The sequence below is a fragment of the Mustela putorius genome, unplaced genomic scaffold (assembly GCF_011764305.1).
Source record: "Mustela putorius furo isolate JIRA1106 unplaced genomic scaffold, ASM1176430v1.1 tig00003834_pilon_pilon_pilon, whole genome shotgun sequence".
In the NCBI taxonomy this organism is placed as follows: domain Eukaryota; kingdom Metazoa; phylum Chordata; class Mammalia; order Carnivora; family Mustelidae; genus Mustela; species Mustela putorius.
The window spans coordinates 121,772,296-121,789,506 of record NW_025421987.1 but is presented as its reverse complement, the minus strand read 5'-3'; the positions used below and the strand labels follow the sequence as shown (position 1 = coordinate 121,789,506).

The following is a 17,211-nucleotide window of genomic DNA, read 5'->3' as shown; positions in this document are numbered from 1 at the left end:
TAATATATTGAAGATGATCCTGAATGAAGAAGCATCATTTTCAAACTTAAGTTGGGAAGGAAAATGACAGTTTCTTCTCTTTTTCTTGACCAGAAATACTTACCTAGTCTTTGATCCAATGCTCAGATACTTTGCACTTTCAAAATAACAATAGTAGGGGTGCCTGGGTAGCTCAATGGGTTAAAGCCTCTGCCTTTGGCTCAGGTCATGATCCCAGGGTCCTGGGATTGAGCCCCACATCTCTGCTCAGCAGGGAGCCTGCTTTCTCCTCTTTCTCTGCCTGCCTCTCTGCCTACTTGTGATCTCTGCCTGTCAAATAAATAAATAAAATCTTCAAAATAAAGCAGTATTTGACAACTGTATCTTTGACAACTTTATCTCTCTCACCTTAAAAATAAGTTCTCTCCTGTACATTCGTTCTAACATATAAAACATTTTCAAACACTTTAACCCTTAAAATAATTCTGCATAACATGTTCCCTCATAGACATCATGATTATTTTAAATAAAAGTGCTTTAAATATATTTTTATGCCAATAAGTGAATCAGTGCTTTTTTCTTGTTTTTATTTTTTTAACCTTATTTGGAATAACTGGCACATATAACTACATGTGTTTAAAGTGTACAACATGATGATATGACATTATATGTATAGAATGATTATCAAGCTCAAGAGAATTAATATATTCAACATATCACATACTTAACTCTTTGTGTGTGTGTGCAATAAGCACACTTCAGATGTGCTCTCATCAATTTTCAAGTGTAAAATACACACTAACTGTAGTCTCCATGCTGTACATGAGATCCTCAATACTCATTCTTATAACTGAAAGTTTGTACCCGTTAATCTGTATTTCCCTCCTGCCTAGCCCCTCACAGTCACTCACCATGCTCATCTCTAGATTCCACATATAACTGATATCATACAGTATTTACCTTAGCACAGTTCCTTTCAGTTTCCTCCATGTTGTCACAAATTGCAGAGTCTTTCTTCTTTATGGATGAATAATAATATTCAATTGTATTTATGTAGGCCCATATAGGTCATTTTATATCTTTGCTGTTGTGAATAATGCTGTTATTACTTCTTTAATGAAAAGCCTATCATTCTTTCTGGAGAAAGGGAATCATGTTGTTATCATACTGTTATTAAACAAATTTAAATTGAGGACATGTAACATTTGTTGAATGTTAGAATTTGATGTGGCCTGACCCCATGGAGCTATATTGCTTTTTGTTTCTCCTTCCAAGATAATACGAGAACAAGAGTATTAAATGAAGGGATATGATAAAGTATGTTTTTAGTAGTTACTAATAGTTTTTAATTTGTAGTCCAGAATGTAGGGAGAAGATAAGTGGACTCAATATTGTAGAAAATCTGCTGATGATTTTGCATGAATATGACTTGCTTTCCAAAAGGTAGGATTGCTAAGAAGACAATGTCATATTTGATGAAAATGATAATTGTTATTTTCATTATGTCGTGCTATTTATCTTACTAACTGAATGTCATGAGTCACCTTTATGTTTGTTTTCTGTTTAAGTTTTTATAAAGAAACTAGAACAAAGATGTGTATTGATTTATCTTTGGTCTTGCATCTCTTTTGATCTGGGCACAGGATCAAATTATATAAATGTTGTCATCACATCTTTAATATTTTTGTTTATTGAATTTTTTTACATCCTGTCTTTTTAAGGAAAGAAACTCTGAAGTGGCTCTATTTTTAGTAATTTGAGATTTATATTGAATAAATTATTAGCTTGTTAAAATCTACTTCACTTAAGGCAAGTAAAATAAATGAGGATAGCTACTGCCTTGTTTCATGACCACCTATTATAACTCTAAAGAGAATTGAAAGTGTATTCATTTTTGATTGAACGTATATTGCTCTAAAGAATTACTAGATCCAGTTAGTCATTAGGTTGTTTTTAAGTAGAGTTGCAACCTACATCATTTTATATCTAGTTAAGTAAGTCATGATTTTCTGAAGAGGTAAAACCGATAACAGAAATATCAAGTAATGAAACCCAGACACTTAACCATACTAAATCCCCATGAGTCTTTCTTCAAAGTTAGCTTTATCCTCTTTCACAAACTATGCTTATAGACCTTCTCACATGAACTCATTTCTAGGAAAACAACCTCTGCACAGGTGTTAGAGAACCAGAGATGGATGAGATAGAGTGAGTAGTGTTGGAGAGGGGACAGGCATGCAGATCAGTAGTTGCACCAGAGCACCGTGCGCGGTGACCGTGAGGTTGATGGATGTCAAGGACAGTCTGGGAACATAGAGCAGAAGCTCCCAGTCAGAGCCTGGGGCCATGCCAAGTTTCCTGAAGGAGTAGGGAGTTATCTAGGCAAAGGGAGAGAACAAGTGGAAACAGAATGTGCTGTTTGGAGGCATGAAGTAGTCTGTGTTAGAGGAACTGCATGGTTGGGCACAGCTGGAACAGAGTGCAGGAGGGAAAGTGCCAGCAAACTAGATGAGACAGTTAATGATAAGTTAAAAATATAGCAAATTTTGGTCTAGCTTTCTATATATGGCAGGCCCCACTGTAAGCACTTTTGTGTGTTCATTTGATCTGCACAATACCCCATCAATTTCCATATTTTATAGAGAGCAACAAGATGCTTTTAGCCAGGTCACAATGGGCTCTTTGTGCCAAATAAGAGTGTGCTTTTTATCCATGCACATTATGGGGACTTACAGAAAGATTTTAAGCATGATCAGATTTATTTTGCAGGGAGATTACTCTGATAGCAGTGTGTGGGGTATGTGGCATGGGGAATATAGCCACACAAGGAGCTCCCTTTAGAACAAGGGAGGGGATGTTTGGTGTGGAAAGATCAAGGAGATAAAGAACACTATTTGCCAAAGAATATACGTTCTGAATGTCAGAGCACATAAGTTTGGGAGGGATTGGAGCTATAGAAAATTGGCTCAGGGGAAAGGAACTGTAGAGCAGTATGGGCATGAGAAGAGTTGAGAGGCAGGTGACAGTGAGGCTTCTGTCTGAGCACAGTCAAGGATCACAAGAATGGGAGGAGCAGTGGGGTTAGACAGCTGTATGACTTGCAAGAGAATTAATCTCAGCAGTTGCCTAGGGAAAAGGGGGCACTCTTGATTGGAAGTGGTGGATTGGGAAAGGAGAAGGAAGTGTCTTGGATGGTTCCTTCTTCTGGCTTCGAAAACTGAAAAGACTGATGTCATGAATCAACACCAGGGATGTTAGAGGAAGAGCTAGTTTGGGGAGGAGAATAATGACTTTGAGTTGAGACCCAGTGGGATGAGTACCTGGGACTACCGTGTGGCTAGAACTTCTGGAGGCTGAGTGCGCTGCCTGGGCTGAGCTCACAGTACTGGGATAGAGGAGGTGTTTGAAGTCATGGGAATGGATGGCATTGTCCAGGGAGAGTGTTTAGAGTGTGAGACTGGAGGGTTAAGGATAGCTCTAGGGAACGTCTGTCATCATAATGTTTCAGAACTCTGCTGAACATTGTGTGTCCTGTGCTATCATTATCTTTATTTTATTCTCCAGATACTCAATGGGCACGTTACATTAATCTCCTTGCATTATAGTGGTTTTGACATTTTGTTTTAATGTTCTGTTTTTGTAACCACATTATAAGTTTCTGAAGACTATGATAAAACTTTATTTCTTTTGTCTTGAGCACAACGCAGGTCCCATTGTATGTACTTGATAGCTGTTTGCTGGTTAGTCAGTTTTTAGCCAGACCAGAGGGCTTACAGGGAGGCTATAACTTAGAACAGTGGTCAGGAAACTATGTCCCATAGGCTAAATTGGACTCCCTGCCTGTTTTTGTAAATAAAGATTTATTGGAACATAGCCATGCCCATTTGTTTTTATGCCCATTTGTTTTATGTGCTGGCTGGGTTGGGTAGCTGTGACCAAAGCTGTATGGCTAGAAAAGCCTGAAACACTCTGCTGTGATCCAATCCTTTATGAAAACATATGTTGATCCATGACTTAGAAAATATTAGAGCACCACTGTGATGATAACTCTAGTCCAAATGCAAAGTCAGTAACCACTGTGCTGTGATTCTCATCCTTCCCTCCTCCCCATCCCCTTCCAGACTAACTGCGGAGTTACTGCGCCTACTTTGTGCTGAACCCCAAGTGAAAGAGCAGGTGAAGCTCTATGAGGGGATACCTGTCCTCCTCAGTCTGCTCCACTCTGACCACCTGAAGCTGCTCTGGAGTGTTGTCTGGATTCTGGTTCAGGTTTGTGAGGACCCTGAGACCAGTGTGGAAATTCGCATTTGGGGAGGCATCAAGCAGCTTCTTCATATTTTACGAGGGTGAGTCAGGGGGGCTATGGCCGACTTTGCCTTCATCACTGAAGGTTGGCGACTTGCCATACAATGGCAGATCAGCTTGCTTCCTCCTCCTCTTTGGTTTTTCATGTTATGGACAATCACTTATGCTTGTCACAAACATACTTGAAATCAGTATCAGGGGCATTTTCTTGGGAGCCCTGAAATATTTATCTTTGCATCACCAGCCTCCATGACAATGCTGGGAATAGAGAAGGCCATCAGTCTGCAAATGTAGATTGAACGAAACCCAACAACCACAAGAAAACATTTAGCTTACCACCTTTTTCTTGATGCACTCAATGCATATTGTAATCCCAGCAAGTATAATAATTTTACATGCAATTTTACTTTAAATTTACTTTTTTACTAAAATGTCTACATTTGCATGACATTTTGTATGTCATTTATCTACAAAGAGAAAGCAAAACCTGTAATTAAAGAACAGATGCATAATCCATAGTTAAAATGGGAGAAAATATTATTGATCAAACGATTGCCATGCTACTGACCCTGGTCCAGCTGCTCTTAAGGTGAGTTAACACCTTATCTTCTCTCTTTTAAAAGTAAAATTCTAACAACATTCAAAACCTTGAGTATGGAGAAGGAATGGTTATTAAAATAGTTTCAAATTGAAACTTTCTTGAAGTATGTTTCAATAAGTATGTATTAGATATATTGAAGCCATGGATAATGATATCTTTTGGTACCATCAGTGGGAAAATTCTAGTACCTAAAATTATTATAAAGCATAATTCAACCCTACAGGTACTGAATCAAAGTTGAAAAAGAATATGTCTCCCTGAAAGGAATCACCCTTGTAACACGCGAACATAAATAAAGCTCTCTAATAAAAGCAGAGTGACTTATCTTTCTCAGTATGACCAGATATTATTACATCAGTGTTATTCAGACCTTGTGTTTGTTGTACCTCTATGGATATTATGGAACTGTGTGTTATCAACTTCATTTTCTGTGAGGGAATGTTTCAAAGCACAAGAACAGACTATAGAGATATGGTCAATAGCTTTATTAATTATTCCTATCATTATCAAAACAAAGGAAAAATATAAGCTATTGACAATCTATTTGCTTTTTTAAAAAAATATTTTTATTTTTACTTTTTATTTATTTGAGAGAGAGAGCACGAGCAGAGAGAGGGAGAAACAGACTCCCCAGTGAGCAGGGAGTCCAATGCGGGACTTGATCCCAGGACCCTGAGCCCATGACCTGATCCAAAGGCAGACACACTTATGTGACTAAGCCACCCAGGTGCCCCTACTTGCTTTTATGAGTATCACGTAGAAATGTTAAATACTTTATAGTATAAATTATAAATCTTTCATTAGTACTATGGCATAATAAGCTAGCTCCTTGAACACTTAACTAAGTTTTTTGTTTTGTTTTTGTTTTTGTTATTATATATTTTTTGCTTGCTTCTGTAGGATGCTGATGGTGATGCTGATGGTAGTGGTGGGTATTATGGGTGGTTGATACAACTATTCCAAAAGCTATGGATTGCCCATTTGGAGAGCAGTTATTTTCTTGATGATAAAATCAAATTCTATGATCATTAAGCAGTACTTCAGAGATAAAACTGTAGATTAAGTTTAATACAAGAAGGCACCAGTTTTCCTCTTTTCCTCAAAATGTAACCATCCTTGGGAGAAATGAGTTCTTTCATATCTAAAGAGTCAGTTGGCAAATCCATTTCTATGCTGCAATATGCTGCAAAGAAAACTCTTTCCTGGGAAAATGATATATGTCAACACTTACTGTATGTTAAATATGTCTCAGTGCTTTGGGAGAATTTATTACCCCAGCTAGGTAAGCAATATCCATTCAGAGCTTGCGCCTGCCCCTCCACTGCCTAGAGCTGGTACAAGGGGTGGAGACTGCCAGGCTGTCTGCTGGCATGAGTAGGAACGGGGATTGTGTCAAGGCAGTTTCCAGGAAACCTGTTCATGCCCATTCACCTACAATTTTAAACTCCAGAACAGTTCCTGAGGGGCGATAGACTCAAGGAGGGGGAGTGTTCTCTGAAATTTGAGTTTAACTTAATTTGGTTGACAGATGAGATCACCAGCTGTGACTATCCCTAGACCCATCTCCATTATTTTCCTTATGCTACCTGAAGGGAGGGCGCTAGTAGGCCCAGATAACATGGGAATGAAGCCATGATGAATCCATCTATGCAATACTTTGGCATAAAGAAATCAAGATAGAGCTGCTGCCATAAAAAAGAAATAAATGAAAAAATATAGTAGCCACTTTAAACAAAAAGGAACAAAATAGATAAAAGACAAAAAGGAACAAAATAGATAGTAGCCACATTAAACAGAAAGGAACAAGATAGATAAAAGACAAAAAGAAAAGATAATAGATACTCAAGGTGTTACCTTGAGTAAACAGAAAAATATGCTTTATTTTATCAAAGGTATTAAACAGAACATGACATTTATTACTGGAGATTAAAGATGAGATGCTAGGATAATAAAAAGGGGAGGAGATATATTGCAGAGCTAGGAAAAAAGGCAAAGAGTGAATAATCCATGGAACTGAGACATTCATCAGAGTACCAGATAGAAACTGGAATTAGGAAGGGCACACTTGAAAAAATTGCACATAATGGGGAGAAAAAAGACAAATGAGAACCATTAGAAAATGAAGGATATGGCTTGTAGAAGATGAGTTTTCAACCTGTGGATAACTGATATCCTAGGTAAGAGAATAAAGCAAAAGGATTAAAAATTCAAAGATGGGACTCCTGGGTGGCTCATTTGCTCTTCAGCTCAGGTCATGACCTCAGGGTCCTGGGATCGAGCACTGCATGGAGCCCTAAATCTGGCTCTGTGCTCAGTGGAGAGTCTGTTTCTCCTTCTCCCTCTGCTCCTTGTCCCCTGACTTATGTGCATGCATGTGCATGCTTTCTCTCAAATCAATAAAATCTTTTTTTAAAAAATTCAAAAATATAAAAGAAGAGATCTTTACCAAAATAAGGAAAGACTGGAATTGCTTGGAAAAAGAAAACTCAGAATGAAGAAGACTGACATTTAGTTAGGTGAATTGATAACAGGAGAATAGGGTTCAAAAACAGAGGTGGGGGAGGAGCAGGGAGCTCTTCTAGCTGGCTCAGTCAGTAGAGCATGCAACTCTTGATCTCAGAGTTGTCAGTTCTAGCCCCCCACGCTGGGGGTAGATATTACTTAAAAATGAAATCATAAAACAAAAAAAAAGGTGGGCATGTGAAGCTGTGAAGAAATGACAGAGTGCTAGAGTTAGTTCAGTAACCATAAAAGAAAGCAGGAGGGAAGGAAGGAAGAAAGGGAGGGAGGAAGAAAAAAAGTAAGGAAAGAAGGGACCCCTGCCTCACACCGCACACAGAAATCCATTCTAGGTGGATTGGAAGGTGAAACAATAAAGATAACATAGGAGAAAACTTCACCGCCTGGGGGAGGCAAACATTTCTTAAACAGGACCCAGAAAGCACTGAGCATGAGGAAAAATTGATAAGCTAAACATTCACTTTTCTTTTTCAGAGACAGAAATTTTGTTTCCGATCGTTCTTCCATTGGCAGCCTGTCAAGTGCAAATGCAGCGGGCAGAATCCAGCAGCTTCATTTGTCAGAAGATTTAAGCCCTCGGGAAATACAAGAAAATACTTTTTCTCTTCAAGCAGGTATTTATATCATATTACTATGTTTTACTATCTGATACTGTTTAGCATATTGTTTTATTATGCTCTGTGATGGTGATAATAATTTATTATTCTCTGTTATGTATGGTAATAGGAAGTAGGCACAATTTGTAAGTTTGAAAACTGTGAAGTTAAATCCATGTAGATGACTAAAACCTCCAGAACTCATGTTGGGCCTGCAGATTAGTCATGCCACAGACTTTTCTCTCCCTTTCACATTCTGAATACATTGAGAAATCAGCATGGAGGTCAGACATAAAGAGAAGAACAGTAGCCTTATTATTGGTAAAGCTGGATTGGAGAATTCAGCTTGCTTTGTGGCCAGAATCATGGTTCCTATGTTTTCTAGATCTCAGGGCACCTTCCTTCAGGGAGATTCTATAATCCACACACCCATTCCCCTGGAAACAAGGGAGTGCCTTCATTACTCCACGTGAGCACCTAAAGGGAGGTCAGAGCCTCTCTTGCCACACAAAAGCAGGAGCAGGGATGTATGCCCACACTTTTGGCAGTTTGGCACAACCCCGAACAAGGTTCACACAAGGGCACCTGGCCTTTGGGACAAATGGGGCTTTGGGATAAGTGCTGCTGACCATGCTGGGCGCCCTGCAGCAGCCAGTCGAGGAGTCAGAGAGGCACTGGTGGGGGTGTGGAGCAGCAGGAGGGCAGGCTGGTAGAAGTATATAAGGATATATGTAATACCCAAGGCACAGTGCAGGGCCAGCACAAGGGCCCCATAAAATGGTAGCACCCTTTACAGGTGCTCTGTGCCATAAGATCCAGCATATTTCTGGCTGGACAAGAAGCAGCTTGGTACAGAATGTCATGGGAGGCTGCTGCTGTGGCCATGAGCGGGCAGGGAGGGTGGTGCTCTAGGGGTGGGATTTAACATCGGGCAGATGCACTTAGACTTCTGGCCTCTTTCCCTTAGTAAGTTCTGTGGCATTGTCTGTCAGTCTCTGTGAACCTCAGACTTCTCGTCAGTACTGCTGATAGTCACGGTACATCCTCTGATTACAAGGGATAATTTGGATCATGTATTTGAAGTACTCATGTATCCAACCATTGTAGATGTATTTACTGAGGACCTGCTGAGTGCCAGGCACCTGCTGGCCACTGGGGATTATTTATGATGATGCTGCCTCCCTGTACACAGTAAGTGCTCAATAAAATGCTACTGATGGGTGTAGATGCGCACGAACTACATGACCAGCAGAGGCAGACACTATGCAAATCAGTTTCCCTCCTCCCAGAGCTATGTCACAGGGAAGGGTACTGTATTTGGAGGAGTGACTCTGCTCACAGGATTCCCTGAGGAGCTAGAGTATTGACAGAATCGTGTACAGTGCAGTTGGTGATGACAGACACGATCACTTGGTGGTTTTCCTTCCAGCCTGCTGTGCCGCCCTCACCGAGCTGGTGCTCAACGACACCAACGCCCACCAGGTGGTCCAGGTGAGAACGCGGCTCTCCGGGCTCTGGCTGCAGTTCACGTCTGTGCTCACAGACTCCGCTTCGGGCAAACTCTCTATCCCAGAATGCAGCTTGTGGGATCCCATGCTATGGTTTTAAAATGTTTTAATAGGTCTTATTTAAGTTCTAGAATTCCATTTTATATTCTCTTTTATTTTTTAATTTTTAAACTTTTTAATTAAGATTTTATTTTTTAATTAAGATTTTATTTTTTTTGATGCGGGACTTGATCCCAGGACTCTGGGATCATGACCTGAGCCAAAGGCAGATGCTTAGCCTACTTAGCCATCTAAGCATCCCTAACTTTTTAAACTTCCTTCTAACATTTTATTTTTAAGCAATCTCTACACCCAACACGGGGCTCAAACTCAAATCCCCAAGATTGGGAGTCACATGCTGTACTGACTGAGCCAGCCAGGTGTTCCTAGAATTCTATTTTATAGTCTTGTCCTTCCTTTACCTCACTTGGCTTAGAGAGACCTGCCCTGTGGTTAATCTCTGGTGTTTCTTCCCTATATTATGTGCAGTTTTTTTCATTTCATCTCTTTTTAAAACAATTTTGAATTGCTCTAATTCTGGACATATAGGATACCATGAATTAAAGATACAAGTCATTTGAATTAAGAGCATATCAGGTTATTCAGCTAGAGGTGACTGAAACGCCACACCAACAACATATTTATTGCCAAGAAACCAGTTTCACAAAGCATAGTTCGTTAATCAGTCCACCACATATACAGCAGTATATGGAAGTAGCGTACAGTATTTCCAACTTCAACTTCAAAATACACAAATACATAATACACAAATACCCAAAACATAAAATCATAAGAGATCAGATCACTGATGATTAGAGGCTCGAGGGCAATCTCAGCACATCAGGGGTTAGTGGTGGAGCAGGGCGTTTGGACTTGGCCATGTTGAAGTTCAGTTCCTACTGTCATTTCTTGGTGGTTCAGCCTTTATAAAAATGACTTAGTCTCTCTAAGATTTGGTTTTGTCATAGATAAAGCAGGAAAATTATAGACTGACTCACAGAATACCTATAAAGATGAAATGCAGAAAGGCAGGTAAATCTCTGCACGATTTTAATATAAAAGCCCATGTATAATAGAGTTCAGCAAATCAAGTATTTAATAGATAATAGAAAAGTAGCAATAAGTTAGCACTTTTTGTTCATTCTGTGTATATATTAGAGTAAGTCTAGAAGGATAACTTTCTGTACTTTTCATGGATCACTTTCATTTTTTAAAATCTATTACTCTTATGTATTTATTCTATGTTCTTTTCTATAATAATTTATTTATGTGTATAGTTATTACCAAACTGTAAAGGGAGAAATTATATTTCATAGTTAGACAATTAAAATGCGAAGTATAAAGATATTTGGATCCCTTTACTCAGTCCCTTTGTATCCCTTACTCTTTGTTTTTCAAGTATTTAAATGACTTTAAACTGATATGCTTTATGATTTATCCTCTTTAAAGACGGTTGAAATTTTAGATTGTGGTTGTAGTTTTTGGTGCTTAAAAGTATTACACTGATATATTTACTGTTCTCTTGTAAACTTATACAAAGTACTAAAATTCTATGAATATTTCTCCTCTAACATTAATTTTTGAGGTTGTGTAGTTGCCTCTTTGTGTTTCTGTGTCTCTATGGCATTGCCGCTGGTCATAGATAACACGGGTTCTTTATTCTTCCAGGAAAATGGTGTATATACAATAGCAAAGCTAATTTTACCAAACAAACAAAAGAATGCAGCGAAAACGAATCTATTACAGGTAATAAGCATGTCCATTGTTCTTCAGTATTGAGTTACTGAAATCTGGGGAAACTGGGATAATATAAATTCCCTCCCAGTCTCTGTAGTGTCTGGGAGGGAAAATATAGGGTGCAAGAGGCTGGCTTGAAAACAAATGCTGTTCAAACAACACAAAGGGCTTAATAGTGATTTCTCTGGGTGGGGTGATCAGATGATTTTATTTATGTATTTCTTTGCTGGTCAGTAAGTTCTGTTATTTTTTGCAAAACAATGCTTATGTATTGGAAAACTGTAAGAGGAAAATTATATTCCATCTTTAAGCACTGACCACAGTTGGTAACATTTCATCTTTACAAGGAAAGCCTGTAAAATGGATCTGGGTAGATGAGAAGAGACTTGCCAAGTCGATGAAGGGGTATGCCTGGGGCAGCCATGGCATCTGCTAAAAGGATGGAAGGGCATTCCGCACAGGGAGAACACTGTGTACAAGGTGGGAGAGCCAGGGAGCTTAGAGTGTGCTTAGGCTACCCAGTGGGGCTGGGGTTGTGGTCAGGGGAGAGAAGTAAGGCCTCACAGGTAAGAGGGGTGCCTGTTACTGCACCTGTGTGCTGTTTTGAAGAGTGTGCATCAGGGGGCCAGTGTCCCCGAAGATACTGAAAAGATAAAATTAGATTAAAAGTAAGCCTTTGCAGTACTTGCCACTCATGTTCCCCCCCAGGTCATTAGGAAGAGGAAGTAAGAATCCATGTTTACCTCCAACCTGATTGAAGGGCTGTCACCCAGAGCGAGAATGAAAATGAGCAGAGAGGTTCTTGTGGTATCTGTGGACTGCAGGCAGAGGTTTTCAAGAGTTACTCATGAGAACATACGGGTGTGGGACTTCATTTCTTTGGTGTGCCACAGATGCATGATGTGATGCTGGACCACAGAGTCAGGCAACTCCACCCTGCAGATGCATTTTGTAAAGCCTGTTGCTGCTTCCTAAAAATTCACATTGAAATGGTTTTTGAGGGGGCTCCTGTGTGGCTCAGTCAGATAAGTGACGGCCTTCAGCTCAGGTCATGATTCCAGGGTCCTGGGATCGAGCCCTGCGTCAGGCTCCCTGCTCAGCTGAGAGCCTGCTTCTCTCTCTCTCCCTCTGCCTGCTGCTCTGCTTACTTGTACTCTCTCTCTCTATCTCTCTGTCAAATAAATAAATAAACAAAATCCTTAAAAAGAAATAAATAAAGAAAGAAAGAAAGGAAGAAAGAAATGGTACAGGAGCATTTGTGTCCTGTACTTTCTCACTGTCTCCTCCACCCTCCCCCAGGCTCAGTCATGGCATTGTGTCAGCTGCCTGCTTCTCTGGGCAATTTTATTTGGGACCTTCTGTATTCAGACCACTAATTTTATGGAATGATTCCAGATCCAAGTTCAGCAGACCCTGATCACCCCCGTGGTGGCCTGTGTCCAGGCCCAACTACAGGCCGGGGGCTCTCTGGTTTTTTTTCTTGGCACTGCAAACCGTCAGACGTTTAGACGTTTATTTTTCTTTGGTCAAGTCTCACAGGCCTCTTTCTGAGTGTTCTCGGGAGTTACTGTAGATTGTTCTATTTGGGGAACGCTTAAGACTCTTTACTCAAGAGACCAATTTGTCAAGTTTGAGTCCAATGTGCCTGTGGCTATTTTTATATGTCATCATTTCAAGTGTTTATTTTCTCATAGAAGCCATATAAATATTGAGGCATACATAGCAGGCTAGAAAGAAAATAAACCTTGAGCTCCTGAAAATCTCTGGACGTTTGGTTTTCTCAGAGTAAGAATTTTATTTTTGGTCTCTGTGTTCATCTTGTTCTTTCTAGAAAGGAATTAATGACAAGTACTGAGTGGAACAAGGCTAACATCTGATCATTCTACAATATAAACACTTTTTAAAAATATGAGACCTACCCCAGGTATTGATGGTTTTTGGTTTTAGTTCTAAGCTTTGACTCCCACGGAGCCCAGCCATTCACAATAAAGTCACTTCAATGTTTAGTTCTTGATAATTTTATACTGGGGATGTTTTAGTTTGCTGAGCTACCAGTAGAGAATCACACACCCTTTTATTTTCCAGTGTTATGCATTCAGAGCCTTGAGGTTTCTCTTCAGTATGGAAAGAAACAGACCACTCTTTAAAAGGTATGAGCTTACAGAAATTTAAGTGACTAGTGATCATGAGAGTGCCCGGTTTTCACATACCTGATTTAGATGTAAACAGTAAGAGAAGAATGAAGCAGTAAGCAAAGCATGTGTTTTCAGATTTCTTAGAATCTGCACGTAGTAACACTGACTTACCTTAGTGATATCTTAACCCTGAAAGTGAACTAAATGTTGAAGAAAGGAAATAAATGTCTCTATCAGTATAATTCTTACTTACTGTGACTGCCATGGTTTTTAGTTTTCCTTTTTTAATTTTTTTCTTGGACGTTAACATTTTAAATGAATGGCGTCAAAATATGTACTTGTTCTTACGCATTTAGAAATTCCAACCTTGGTATATGCGTTTCCTGTGAATCAACGGAAAAGAAGCATATGTCAGGGTATCCTTCATAGGGCAGGAGCTCATTTGAAGGGGAGGAGGCTAGGTGTTCTTGGGTCAGAAGGCTGTGCTAGTGAGCATGACAGGGAAATCAGCCCCTTGGGAAGCAAACAGTAGTTACCTACATGTGTGGTCTACATGCCCCTGGCTTGGCCAGGGTGGCCAAAATCATAGGCCCAAGTTCTTACTAGAAATCTATTGATAATGTGGATGGAAATAAGAACTTGAGTTAGCATAATGTTCTTTGTTCAGAAGCACTGGTGCATTTTATGTTGCTACCTTATTTACAAATGATGCTTGAATTTGAGGGAAGAAAAAGAAGTAAAGTTACTATAATCTTTTACTTCAAGGCCCTAAACCAACCATTTTTATGGACTTAGTGATTTTACTAAGCCCTTAAAACCAGTACCCTGTAAATGATTCATAAATCTTTCCATTTTTTTTCATTTACCTGTATTTTTCTTTTGTTTTCATAAAACATTTAAGAATGGGGTTAGTATTTACCTCCCAGGGTTAATATGAGGACTGAATCAAATGGCATTTATGAAAGTGTTCAGCACTCCATAAACACCCCATAAACATTCCTTTCCAAAATGTTTAAGGCCTATACCTCCAAATATCTTACAAACAAGTTTTTTGTAGAATTTGTATCATAACATGAAATCTGCCCTCTTACCAAATTTCTAAGTGTAGGGCACAGTATTATTAACTGTAAGCACAATGTTGTACCCTACATCTTTAGAAATTTTCCTCTCTGGTTGCTTTTCATTATCCCTTAAGAATAATAGTTCTAGTTCATTTTTGTGAGATAAGCTGGTGAATGCTATTTGCCCCCACTTTGTTGACAACCTAAGGAAGTTAAGTTTGTTTAATGTAATTAATCTGTGAGTAAGCTAGGTCCCAAAGGGAAGGAATGAGCAACAGTTACCAAGCCCTACGTGAAATGTCTGTGTGTATGTTTTCCCTGTAGACTTTTCCCCACTGACTTGTTTGAGATCTTCATCGATATAGGACATTATGTTCGTGATATCAGTGCTTATGAAGAATTGGTATCAAAGTTGAATTTGTTAGTGGTAAGTCCTGAGTTTTAAATATTTGGTCAGGCTGGTATGTGGTCAGGAATGAAAATTATCATAGTGCCCATTTCCTTTTTATTTTTTCTTTTAGGAGGATGAACTGAAGCAAATTGCTGAAAATCTTGAAAGCATTAATCAGAATAAAGCTCCTTCGAAATATATAGGCAACTATGCGATTTTGGATCATCTTGGAAGTGGAGCTTTTGGCTGTGTCTACAAGGTGACTTTGCCCTTGGGGAACAATATTTCCGACATTCCGAAGCAAGCCAGACATCCCACTTACACACACCCATGCAACTGGATTAGAACCTTCGTTAATGAAAAACAGATAAAAATTAGAAGGGGTGTTTTTGCCCATCAAATAGCTGTACTAATATTATCTTATCTCAGCTCTCAGCTCTAGAAATTGGTCACTGATCTTTGAAGACAAAAGTCCTTGCTAATGTCTCACAAAAAATAGTCAAAATGGCTTGTCCCAGTGCGTGAGACTTCCTCTAAGTTCATACCAGAGTTTTCAATATTTACCCAGGAAAACCTATCAATAGTGCAGACTGAGGAGATACCAGTTTTTTGAGCTGAGCTTAGTGTATAGACAGAATTTTAAAAGTTGTTACTTATGTAGATTATTTATTACTTGTTTTAATCGTGTGACTTATTAATCAATCTCTTTTTTTCCTTCTTTCTACCCCCACCCCATTATTATTATTTATTCTTTTAATTTTATTTTTTGGTCTTATTTTAGGTTAGAAAGCGGAGTGGCCAAAATCTTTTAGCAATGAAAGAGGTCAATTTACATAACCCAGCATTTGGAAAGGATAAAAAAGACCGAGACAGCAGTGTAAAAAATATTGTTTCTGAATTAACAATAATTAAAGAGCAGGTAAATGTTTTTCTTGTTTATGAGGATATGTTCCTTAACTGAGTGTCACTGAAAGAAAGTAGAGTTCTTGTGCTATTCTCGTCCATGCTGTTTAAGAACTGGTTCTGTTTACAATAATTGATATTGAGGTGGTAATATTTTAGTTATTTTTCTGCAGCCTTGACATTGAACCATAGAAAGACTTTCTGGAGTTGGTCTCCGTGCTTGGGTTGCGGAATGACTGGGTTTACAGCAGGAGGTCACATATATGAAGCATCCTCTTTTCTCATTGCGAGCATCTCCATTTCCTTCTCATTATATTGTAGAATATTTGGTTACTTAGTTACATGCATAAGCATATGACTAAGAGTCCCCTGACTTTTGTCAAGAGAAACCAAGCTGTTAACATTCCCCAAATACAGCTTATTAAATCTAAAAGTAGATTTTCAAGATGGGTTATTATTTATTGGCACGAGCGGAATATTCAGACATAATGTAACAACTCAATTAACTATCATTATGAAGGTTTGTTTGGGGAGAAAGAATAAACATGTCAGAAGAGAAGTGAGATCGGATTTTGTGATCCAAGAATACATGGATTTCTTTTTCAGCTTTCCTTATTTATACATTCATTATGGATACTGTTCATTTGTAACTCCTGTGGAGAGCGACCAGCTTCCCCGCTCTGTTTTCCACCAGTTAAATTTGCGTCTGTGCTGGGACATAAAGATTACCAAATAAATATGACAATCTTTATTCATTGAAATACATAGTTCTAGCCCAATTCATCAATTGCAGTACATACTATCACTAATAGCTTGTTTTATAGTTGACTTTCATATATACTAAAAGAGTGGACCTGAAGAAGTTAGTGTGTGCTCCTGCGTGGGATACTCTGATCTTCAACAGTGTGCTGTTTCACTGTAGCACAAGGCTAGAGCATGGCCTTTGCTTCAAGCTGATCAAGTATTTTCATTTGAACCCTGATCTCGATGTGGTCCTGACCAGTGAGCTCGGCTTAGAATATGATTCTGTTGCATACCTGGTCCCGTATTGTTTCAAATCTGCCGGCCACTTGATAGTTGATGAGGTAGACCTTGTTTTAGCACACTTCCTAAGAAAAGAAAGTATCAGGTAAGGACAGATAAGTGGCTTGTGTTTGGGCTTTGAGATAACTCAAAATTGTACAGTTGCACTCTTCAGAGAGAACTGAACCAATGGAAAGGATTATAACATTGAGAGGTGATGGCAGACAGAAATGGCAGAAATGGAACTAGAAAAGGAGAATGTGTTTGTTAAGAATAAGACTAACCTGCAGTCAGAAAGAGGGTCCAGATACATTGGCTTAAATAAGAGGCCTCGCAATGCAGTGAGCTGTTTCTCTTCCTGTAACAATCCTAGCGTGAGTGGACCAAGTGGTGTTCTCTGTTCCGAGCAATCA

At 39.1% G+C, this 17,211-nt stretch overlaps 1 protein-coding gene across 11 annotated transcripts in view; it reads left to right on the top strand.

Moving 5' to 3' along the window:
- The window catches only part of NEK10 (NIMA related kinase 10), a 238,958-nt gene that overhangs the window by 54,032 nt on the left and 167,715 nt on the right, over positions 1-17,211 (top strand). For all 11 annotated transcript variants that reach the window (XR_006609259.1, XM_013057173.2, XM_004754326.3 and 8 more), the window contains 9 exons: positions 1,336-1,422; positions 4,101-4,325; positions 7,880-8,019; positions 9,431-9,492; positions 11,217-11,294; positions 13,371-13,435; positions 14,806-14,908; positions 15,003-15,131; positions 15,654-15,791. Coding sequence is in view for 10 of the 11 variants with exons in the window: in XM_013057173.2 (XP_012912627.1) it covers positions 1,336-1,422; positions 4,101-4,325; positions 7,880-8,019; positions 9,431-9,492; positions 11,217-11,294; positions 13,371-13,435; positions 14,806-14,908; positions 15,003-15,131; positions 15,654-15,791 (1,027 nt within the window). In the remaining variant the exon portion in view is untranslated. The remainder of the gene's footprint in view (positions 1-1,335; positions 1,423-4,100; positions 4,326-7,879; positions 8,020-9,430; positions 9,493-11,216; positions 11,295-13,370; positions 13,436-14,805; positions 14,909-15,002; positions 15,132-15,653; positions 15,792-17,211) is intronic.